Source organism: Cebus imitator, unplaced genomic scaffold, assembly GCF_001604975.1.
Source record: "Cebus imitator isolate Cc_AM_T3 unplaced genomic scaffold, Cebus_imitator-1.0 Scaffold8, whole genome shotgun sequence".
NCBI classification, from domain to species: Eukaryota; Metazoa; Chordata; class Mammalia; order Primates; family Cebidae; genus Cebus; species Cebus imitator.
Genome location: NW_016107323.1, coordinates 6410802 through 6422215, shown reverse-complemented (window position 1 = coordinate 6422215; position 11414 = coordinate 6410802). Strand labels below are relative to the sequence as shown.

General features: G+C 44.4%; 1 protein-coding gene across 1 annotated transcript in view; it reads right to left on the bottom strand.

The window, feature by feature from the left end:
• Positions 1–11414, bottom strand: part of MYO1H (myosin IH) — a 62937-nt gene that overhangs the window by 26956 nt on the left and 24567 nt on the right. The window contains exons 13-15 of the mRNA XM_017541604.2: positions 10535–10626; positions 6621–6715; positions 3220–3266 (exon numbers count right to left, since the gene is read on the bottom strand). Coding sequence (XP_017397093.1) covers positions 3220–3266; positions 6621–6715; positions 10535–10626 — 234 coding nt within the window. The remainder of the gene's footprint in view (positions 1–3219; positions 3267–6620; positions 6716–10534; positions 10627–11414) is intronic.

Below are 11414 nucleotides of genomic sequence, written 5' to 3'. Positions count from 1 at the left end.
AAAAAAAAAAAAAAAAAAAAAAATTCAGGCGTCGTGGTGCTCGCCTATGGTCCCAGCTACTCAGGAGGCTGAGGTGGGAGGATCACTTGAGCCTTAGAGGTTGAGGCTGCAGTGAACTGTGATTGCGCCACTGCACTCCAGCCTGAGTGACAGAGACCCTGTCTCAAAAAGAAAAAAAAGAATGATCTCCAAGATAATGATGTTAAGTGAAAAAAGCAAGATGCAGACCCCCACACACGGTGCGCCATTATTGTGCAAAGAGAAACAGAAAAAAAGAGACACACGTACACACACTGTGTGATCCCTGGAAGGCCCCACGATACAAAAGTGAGGGCAGCTACCTCTCGGGAGAGAGACTTGCTGACCTGGGGCCTAGGGCGGTCGCTTTTGTACTGCTTGATTTTCTCCCCTGTGTATGTATTTTTAAAATAATCCACATGACCAAAAGTCCTTAATTTTTAAAAAATGTAATTCTCTACCAAGAAAAATAATATTTTCCCTATATACGTAGCATGGAATACTATTCAGCCTTCAAATGGGTGATTCTGACATATTCCACAACATGAATGAACCTTATACTAAGTGAAACAAGTATTATGCTTATTATGCTAAGTTCAATAAGCCAGTCGCAAAAAGACAAACACTGTGTGATTCCACTCATATAAGGGCCCTAGAGGGGTCAAGTTCCTAGAGGTAGAAAGTAGATGGTATTTCCAGGGCTGCTGGGAGGGGGAAGAGAGAGTAGCTGTTTAGTGGAGACTGTTTCAGTTTTGCAAGATGCAAACAGTTCTGGAGATTAACTAAACAACAATGTAAATCTACTCAACACTTTTGAATTGTACACTTTAAAATGATTAAAATGCAGCTGGGCGCATTGGCTCATGCCTGTAATCCCAGGACTTTGGGAGGTCAAGGCGGGTGGATCACCTGAAGTCAGGAGTTCGCGACCAGCCTGACCAACATGGTGAAACTCTTTCTCTACTAAAAATACAAAAATTAGCCACATGTGTGGCACGCACCTGTAATCCCAGCTACCCAGGAGGCTGAGGCAGGAGAATCACTTGAACCCGAGAGGCAGAGGTTGCAGTGAGTTGAGATCACACCACTGCACTCCAGCCTGGGTGACAGAGCAAGACTGTCTCAAAAAGAGCAAATAAATAAAATCATTAAAATGCTAAATTTTGTTATGTATGTTTTGCCATGACTCAAAAAAATTTTTTTTTCTTTTTTTTTTTTTTGAGAAAGAGTCTCATTCTGTCATTCAGGCTGGAGTGCGGCAGCGTGGTCACAGCTCATTGCACTTCTCCCTCCTGGGCTCAAGCAATCCTTCCACCTCAGCGTCCCAAGTAGCTGGGACTACAGGAGCATGCCACCCCACCTAGCTCATTTTTTTTTGGTAGGAATGGGGTTTCGCCATGTCATCCAGGTTGGGCTCAAGCGATCCTCCCACCTCGGCCTCCCAAAGTACTGGGATTACAGGCGTGAACCACTGAGCCTGGCCCCCCAGTTTTTTTAATTGAATTTTTTGTTGTTGTTTAACCCATTGCCATTCTAAACTACAGTGATATGGAAGAACAATATTCCAATAGTAAAGAAAAAGATTAGAAGTGTTCCATCCTGCCCTGGTTGGTGAAGGGAGAGATTCAGAGATTTTTTCTGTGTGATACCTTCTCCGCGGATTGCTTTGTGAAGCTGACGGCCATGACCCCTAGAGGGGAAGCCGCTGGAGGAACGCTGTCTCCCATTTGTCAACCAGACACTGCTACTCCCGTGTTCTTCACAGCTACTGCATGAGGAGGACATCAGCAGGCCCACTTCACCGATGGGGAAACTGGCCACAAAATCCCCAGCAGGGAAGGGGCTGGACTGGGACTCAGACCCAGAGAGTGACTGTCTGGTGGATCCAAAGTTAGGAGTTGCTCGTCTACCCTGGGTCCGAAAAGGCTGAGACAACCCGTCCCAGAAGTGGTAGAGAAAGTCCGGGAAGGCAGAAAAAACCCCTGAGGTGACTGTTCACCTGCTCGCTTGAAAATGTTGCCTTTAGGGTTAAGCTTTTTATAAACCAAGCTAATATAATCTAATTTTGTATGAAACAGTTAAGTATTTTCATACAAAATTGAGGGCCTTAAAAAAAAATTAAGGTTTTAGGCATGGCGCGGTGGCTCATGCCTGCAATCCCAGTGCTTTGGGAGGGTGAGATGGGAGGGTCACTTGAGGCCAGGAGTTCGAGACCAGCCTGGGAAACTACAGCAAAATCCTGTCTCTACAAACAAAAAAAATCAGTTGGGTGTGGTGGTGTGTATATGAAATCCCTGGTACACAGACTGAGGCAGGAGGATCACTTGAGCCCAGGAGGCTGAGGCTGCATGGGCTACAGGCGACGATGGCGCCTCTGCACCCCAGCCTGGGTAACAGAGGGACACCATGTCTCAAACACAGCAGCAGCAGCAGAAGTAGCAGCGTTTTTCAGATTGATGAGATATATGGAAAGGCAAAGAGATTGGGAATTCCATTGGCAGCGCTGGGGGCTAATATCATCTCCAGCCCCCACCTCATGCCTTGTGAGAGCTGTGACCTGTCTGGGTCTCAGCTTCCTCATCCTCAGATCATGTTGCCTCAGTATATTCTCATGACACCACAATGAAATCTCTACTTCCCCTGTGGACCTGCCCCAGCTAAGCTCTCAGTCCCCTCCTCTGACATGTCCCCTCTTCCAGGCCACAGGACCTTTGTACATGCTGGTCCTTCTACCTGGAATAACTTCTGATCCTTGTATGGCCAAAATCATTCTCATTCAGGTTTTTGCTCAAAGCTACCTCTGAGGGGGTGTTTAATCACCTAAATTAAACATGTCCCCTTCAACCACGACTCCTTGTTTATTCTCTTTGTAGTATTCTCACTACTACTAATTTATTTGTGTATATGTTTATTCTCTGCTTCCCCAACTCCAGACTGTAAGCCCCATAAGAACAAGAACTCTGTCCTGTTCACTGATGACTGCAGAACTGGTAGCCTGGAGGGGCACACACACATCTGAATGGTTTGTTGACTGAAGTGTCCACACAGAGGATCTTAAATGTCTGTTCTGGCCATGATATGCTGGAGTTCTAACACGACACATGGAAAAGAAAAATTCAGAAGGCAAATTCTACCAAAATCACTAGCATGGGTAATATTTCAAAATCATCAGAAACACATACAGTTAAGTTTCAGACTTACTTCTTTCAGATGTCTGTAAAGGAGATCATTGTTTTTTTCCAAGAATCCTGTAAAACATTGAATAAAATTTTTTTGAATCAATGGTTCTGCCTAAAAATACAATTCCGTCCCAACTCATTACAAAGGGAAATTCTGAAAAATAATGTCTTCGGATTAGATTACAGTTTCTCAGCCTTGGCACTATGGACATTTGGGTCTGGGTCATTTTTTTTTTTTTTTTTTTTTTTTTGAGACAGAGTCTTGCCTTGTTGCCCAGGCTGCAGTGCAGTGGCACGATCTTGGCTCACTGTAACCTCTGCCTCCTCGGTTCAATTGATTCTCCCGCCTCAGTCTCCAGAGTAGCTGGGATTACAGGCATCTGCCATCATGCCTGGCTAATTTTTTGTATTTTTAGTAGAGATGGGATTTCACCATGTTGGCCAGGCTGGTCTTGAACTCCTGACCTCAAGTGATCCACTCACCTCAGCCTCCCAAAGTGCTGGGATTAGAGATGTGAGCCACTGCACCCAGTCAGGGGCTGGATCATTCTTTGCGGTGGGGGCTGTCCCGTGCCTTGTGAGATGTTGAGGAGTGTCCCAGGCCTCTATTTACACTAGATCCCAGTAACACTCTCCCGAGTTGCAGCAACCAAATGTATCTCTAGATTATACGGTTTGGGTCTGTACCCTCACCCAAATCTCAAGACAAATTGCAATCCCCAGCATTGGAAGAGGGGCCTGGTGGGAGGTGATTGGGTCATAGGGACAGATTTCCCTCTCGCTGTTCTCATGATAGTTCTCACCATATCTGGTTGCTTAAAAGTGTGTAGCACCTCCCCCTTCTCTCTGTTCCTCCTTCTCCAGCCACGTAAGATGTGTTTGCTTCCCCCTCACCTTCGGCCATGATTGTAAGTTTCCTGAGGCCTCCCAAGCCATGCTTCCTGTACAGCCTACAGAACTTAGAGTCAATTAAACCTCTTTTCTCTATAAATTACCCAGTCTCAGGTAGTTCTTTATAGCAATGTGAGAATGGACAAATATACCAGACATTACCACATATCCCGGGGGGGTAACATGTCCCTCAGTGAGAACCAGGCCCTCAAAACTGAACTCATGGCACAAATGCTATACTCAACCCTGATAAGCTAGCATATAAATATGCACAGCCTTTACACTAAGTATTGTACACCTGCCCTAGTCCAATAGCAAAGAAACACACATACACTAAATATACAGAAACAGAGGGGACACTGAACCTCAAGGACAGCCAGCTGGGACTCTGTAAATAGATGAGAAAATTCCCCACTACGGAGAAAAAACAAACCCACAAACTTAAGCACCACGGCTGGTGGGGCCCAACAGCAACTTCAGACAAAGACAGACATGTCATTTCCAGGTTGAAAACGTGGCTTATCTATTTACCTAAAACTTAATCAGTTATTAATTACACTAGAAACTAGAAACTAAATGGCATTATGAGGGCAAAAACAGATTTTTTTAAAAAAGGATTGGGACAGCCAAGCATGGTGTCTCATGCCTGTAATCCCAGCACTTTGGGAGGCTGAGGCAGGAGGATCGCTTGAGCCTAGGGATTTGAGGCCAGCCTTGGCAACATAGTGAGTTTGAGACCAGCCTGTCTCTACACAATTTTTTAAAAAAAACTTAGCTGCATGTGGTGGTACATGCCTATAGTCCCAGCTACTTGGGAGGCTGAGGTAGGAGGATCACTTGAGCCCAGGAAATCAAGACTGCAGTGAGCTATGATTGTGCCGCTGCACTCCAGTGTAGGCAACAGAGTGAAACCCTCTTTCAAAAAAAATGATTAAATAAAAATAAAAAAGGCATGGTGGCATAGAAGCAAGCTGGCTTCATTCCCCACACAAAAAACAAAAATCAAATAATATAGCATGAGATTACTCTCAGCAATATCCCAGAACTCAAATATGCAGATGACATAATTCCTGGTGCTGCAAAGAAGTAGAAAAACTCAGAGCAGGTAGTAAAAGAATCAGACTTCCATATCCATGATGTCCCCCCACCTATCTGCCTGGCACTAAGCACATGGACAACTCCTACCAACACAGAAAAAAGTGAGATCAAGGTAGAGTGAGTGAGTGAGTGTGTGTGTGTGTGTGTGTGTGTGTGTGTGTGTGTTTTCTTACATTCATAGGTGAATGCAGAAAACATTTCTATTTTCCTGGAAGTAGTTACAAGAAATCGTTGATTCTTGTGGTCCCCACCGAGGGAGATACAGAGTAAAAGGCATTTGAGTTTCTCTTTTGTTCTTTTCTGTGCTGTCTGCGGGTTTTAGCTCTACATGTGTATTACCTTTATTCTTTAAACAAAATCAAGGGATTATCTGCATAAAGAGACTCATCCTATTAAAAACATTTTTTACCTTTTTGTCATTTTGCATTCAAAGAAAAAACCCCGAATACCTGTACGTGTTATTACTTTTTAAACGATTCTTAGAAATATACTCTTTTCATATGTATTTTTTTTGACACAGAGTCTTACACTGTTGCCCAGGCTGGAGTTCATTGGCGTGATCTCAGCTCACTGCAACCTTCGCCTCCCAGGTTCAGGTAATTCTCCTGCTTCAGCCTCCCAAGTAGCTGGCATTACAGGCACCTGCCACCATGCCCGGCTAATTTTTTGTATTTTTGGTAGAGACAGGGTTTCACTATGTTGGCCAGGCTGGTCTCAAACGCCTAACCTTGTAATCCACCCGCCTCAGCCTCTCAAAGTGCTGGGATTACAGGTGTGAGCCACCATCATGCCCAGCCCTTAGAAATATACTCTTATTTAAAAGTAAAAATAATGCTCAGTATGATGGCTCACTCATGTAATCCAAGCACTTTGGGAGGCCGAGGTAGGTGGCTCACTTGAGGTTAGGAGTTCCAGATCAGCCTGGCCAACATGGTGAAACCCTGTTTCTACTAAAAACACACACACAAAATTTAGCCTGGTGTGGCGGTGGGTGCCTGTAGTCCCAGCTACTTGGGAGGCTGAGGGAGGAGAATGGCTTGAACCCAGGAGGCGTAGGTTGCAGTGAGCTGAGATTGCGCCACTGCACTCCAGCCTGGGCGACAGAGCGAGACTCCCTCTCAAAATAAAAATAAAATAAAATAAAACGAATGGTGGTAATGTCACAACTCTGAATATATTAATGCTAAAAACACTGAATTGCACATTTTTCAATGGGGTAAATGTATGATATGTGAATTTGCATCTCAGTAAAGTGGTTGTTTACAAAAATAATAAACACAATACAATTAGAAAGACTTTTTCAAATGGCTTGAATGTGAGGTTAGGGAACGTTTGGGATGGCTGTGCACCATTTCCTCCATAGACTCGGAACTTATTGTAAGACACCAAGCTGGGCACATACATGGCTGTCACCTGTACCCCATGGCCACTCACCCTTGGTGCAGTAGGTGACCTCCCCTGCGTAGTGGAGGAGGCGGAACTCCATCCAGCCAATCCTCTTTCGGTCCTTTGGACCAGCCAGCTTACGGCTACAAGACAGAAAGAGGCATGGGTTGAGCTTTCCTTTCTTTTTTTCAGATGAGTCCTGCTCTGTCGCCCAGGCTGGAGTACAGTGGCATGATCTTGGTTCACTGCAACCTCTGCCCCCTGGGTTTAAGCGATTCTCCTGCCTCAGCCTCTGGAGTAGCTGGCATTACAGGCATGTGCCACCATACTTGACTAATTTTTGTATTTTTAGTAGAGATGGGGCTTCACCGTGTTGGCCAAGCTGATCTCGAACTCCTGACCTTGTGATCTGCTCGCCTCTGGCTCCCAAAGTGCTGGTAAGATTATAGGCCTGAACCATTGTACCTAGCCCATGAATGGAACTTTTTACTTCACTGAGACAAAATGGTACCAATATATGAAGCAAAGAGTGAGAGAGAGATGTCTTCAACCAGTTGGGTCCACACTGAAAGCCACAACACAGGGAGGCTCCCAGGAAGTCTTGTTACTTATTTGCTGGCTATAGACCAAGATTTCTTTAAAATTAGATCCTTTGGCCAGGCATGGTGGCTCACATCTGTAATCCTAGCACTTTGGGAGGCTGAGGCAGGTGGATCATTTGAGGCCAGGAGTTTGAGATTAGTCTGGGCAACACAGCCAGACCCTGTCTTTTAAAAAATACAAAAAACTGGCTGGGAGTGATGGCATGTGCCTTGTAGTCCCAGCTACTCGGGAGGCTGAGGCAGGAGAACTGCTTGACTACAGGAATTTGAGGCTGCGGTGAGCTATAATTAACCCACTAGACTACAGCCTGGGCAACACAGTGAGACCCTGTCTCAAAAAAAAAAAATCCTTTCTTCCCATAAACCCTGAGGAATAAAAGTATACAAGAGCCACAGAAATACATATATTTGTATAACGAATTAACTCCTGTTTTTCTAGGTGAAGTAACTAAGAACAATTTTATATCTTACATTTTTATGATGTTGAGAGACTAAACTACTCATGAAACATCCATTTTCAGTTTCTACAGATTCTTGAGGGTTTTTTTGGATGGAGTTTTACTCTGTCGCCTAGGCTGGAGTGCAATGGTGTGATCTTGGCTCACTGCAACCTCCACCTCCTGAGTTCAAGTGATTCTCCTGCCTCAGCCTCCCTAGTAGCTGGGATTACAGGCGTGAGCCACCACTCCTGGCTAATTTTTTTGTATTTTTAGTGGAGACAGGGTTTCACCATGTTGGCCAGGCTGGTCTCGAACTCCTGAGCTCAGGTGATCCATCTGCCTTGGCCTCCCAAAGTGCTGGGATTACAGATGTGAGCCACTGCGCCTGGCCAGATTTAACTTACGACCACGGTCGGGACCACGGACCGGTCGTAACACGATTTGGCCGTAAGTTGAGTAGGCTATATGTACAGTTGAAATGGTGCACGTGGAGATGGTAGTGCTGCCAGAAGCTGGTCCGCACTGTCGTATGCCCAGCTGGGCAACGTTTGTGCTGCCAGACGTGGAGCACTCGTGGCTAGCGATTGTGGTGGTAAAGTCGAATGGTCGTAAGTTGCATAGGTGGTAAGTCGATCAATACCTGTATATATTCCAAGTGTATGGCTCAATGAATTTTTGAAAACACATGCCTTTGTAACCAGCATCCAGATTAAGAAGCAGAGCTTTCGTTACCAGTCCCTGAGAACCCCTACTTTAAGCCCTTTCCAGTTGCAACCGGACATGTAGCAGCATAAGTTAATTTTTACCTAGCTGTATGCGTTGCATAGGAATGGAATTATATAGTAATGTACTCTCTTTTTTTTTTTTTTTTTTTTTTTTTTTTTTTTTTTTTTTTGAGATGGAGTCTTGCTCTGTCACCCAGGCTGGAGTGCAGTGACGCAATCTTGGCTCATTGCAACCTCCGCCTTCTGGGTTCAAGCGATTCTCCTGCCTCAGCCTCCCAAGTAGCTGGAACTACAGGAGTGCATCACCACACCTGGCTAATTTTTGTATTTTTAGTAGAGATGAGGTTTCACCATGTTGGCCAGGCTGGTCTTGATCTCCTGACCTCAGCTGATCTGCCTGCCTCAGCCTCCTAAAGCACTGGAAGAACAGGCATGAGCCACTGCGCCCGGCCACAGTATATCCTCTTTTGTGTCTGACTTCTATTACTCACATTTGTGTAATTTACTTACATCATTGCATGTAGTTATAGCTTATTCACTGCACGGTGATATATTATTCCATTTGTGAATATACCCCAATGTATTTTTCCATTCTTAATTTACTATGCAATTTCATTTACTTATCCTTTGCAATTGCATTTACTATCCTTTCAGTATTCTACAACAGGTCTGATAAAGCCACCACCATTTACTAAGTCTTTGCCATGGCCAGAAACTACACTAGACAATTCACGGGATCACTTACAAAGCTGGATGGTAGGTATATTAATAACTCCGTCTTGTAGCAGGTGAAACACAAACGCAGGAGCATTCAGTTAGTCTTGGGGCAGGTGCATTGACTCAATTCTGTAATCCCAGCACTTTGGGAGGCCAAGGTGGGTGGGTCATTTGAGGTCTGGAGTTTGAGACCAGCCTGGCCAACATGGTGAAACCCCATCTCTATTAAAAATACAAAAATTAGCCGGGTGTGGCCCAGTGCGTGGGCTCACACCTGTAATCCCAGCACTTTGGGAGGCCAAGGAAGGTGAATTGCCCGAGGTCAGGAGTTTGAGGCCAGCCTGGCTAACATGGTGAAACCCCATCTATACTAAAAATACAAAAAAATAGCCAGATGTGGTGGTGTGTGCCTGTAGTCCCAGCTACTTGGGAGAAACACTTGAACCTGGGAGCCAGAGGTTGCAGTGAGTTGAGATTGTGCCACTGCACTCCAGCCTGGGGGACAGAGCAAGACTCTATCTCAAAAAAAAAAAAAATTAGCCAGGCATGGTGGCAGGCACCTGTAATCCTAGCTACTCAGGAGGCTGAGGCAGAAGAATCACTTGAACCTGGGAGGCAGAGGTTGTAGTGAGCAGAGATCGTGCCACTGCATTCCAGCCTGGGAGACAGAGTGAGACTCCATCTTAAAAAAAAAAACAAAAAAGAAACAAGCAGAACAGGTCTTAATGACTCCAGCATATGCTTTTCAATTCTCTCCTCCTTACTTCAAAGACTAAGTTAAATGTCTAGTTGATCTTCTGGGCTGTGGTACTCTACATCTGATCCGCCTGGTGGTTACACAGGCACATACAAATACAAAAATTCATCAGGTTGTACATTTCGAATCTATATACATCACTGTATTTTATACCTGAATTTTAAAAAAGATTATTTCATGTACATACACATGTTCAAAATATAATGATCACTCAATAAAGGAAAATACAACATCTTTTTAAAAAATTATACTTATATCTGGGCACAGTGGCTTACATCTGTAATCCCGGCACTTTGGGAGGCCAAGACAGGTGGATCACTTGAAGCCAGAAGCTCCAGACCAGGGTTTCACCCTGTCTCTACAAAAAACATAAAAATTAGCCAGGTATGGTGGTGCATGTCTATAGTCCCGGCTTCCTGGGAGGCTGAGGTTGGAGGATCACTTGAGCCTGGGATGTTGAGGCTGCAGTGAGCTGTGATGACATCACTGCACTCCAGTCTATGTGACAGACTGAGACCATGTCTCAAAAAAAATTATGCTTGTAATTCATTTAAGTTTGATTTCTACTAACAAAGATCTGGCACATCTCTGAGTGGTATATCCTAAAGATATTTTCATGTGTGAAGTAGTTGTTCTCTTGAAGAACACTATCCAAATACTAAAGAAAATGGATACACAATGATCTTCCCCCGTGCGAAATCTGGTCAAATAAAGTATGTACGTTTCAAAGTGTGCATGTTTGCCCACTTTCTCTTCCAATTTCTCTAGGAAACTCAAGTCCGTAGCAGGACCAGGACGAATGCATTCTTCATCCTTCAAAAGAAAAAGAGAAGTCTCAATCCACAGCACCACACTCCATCAACGCCAAGTTGAAATGCTTTCACCAGCTGGACCAGAAAGTACTGGACTAAAAGACTGTCATTTCATGTAAGTGCAGGTGAACATTCTGGGGTAAGGAAGGGGCTTATCCAAGTGCTCAGCTTCTCAGATTTGATACGGGGACCATGGAACCAGAGGGCCTGAATATCCCATGAAAAGTCAACTCTCCCATCATCTGACTCAAAATCTTTCCAAAGATACTCCACAGTTACTAGGATCGGCTCAATGTCAACCTCATTTTCTCTAAAGCAGTCATCACTGACCACAATCACAATGTGTACAGGCTCGTGTTGTAGAAGAAAAGCCCTCATGGAAAGAAAGGCATAAAACTAGTCAAGTTTCATATTTTGGAAGTTCATCTTTCTATTTCCTATTCTTCATCCTCAAGAATGATACTATTTCGTTGACCATCTTAAAAAATTACGGATGTGGCCAGGTGAACTGGTTCACACCTATAATCGCAGCATTTTGGCAGGCCAAGATGGGATGATGACTTGAGCCCAGGAGCTCAAGATCAGCCCGAGTCACATTGTGAAACCCTGTCTCTACAAAAATTTTAAAACTTAGCCAGGTGTGGTGGTATACCTCTGTAGTCTCAGCTACTCAGGAGGCTGAGGTGGGAGGATTGCTTGAGCCCAGGAGTTAGAGACCACCCTGGGTCAACCCTTTTTTTTTTTTTTTTTTTTTTCCTTTTTTTTTTTTTTTCTCCTTCCCCCTTTTTT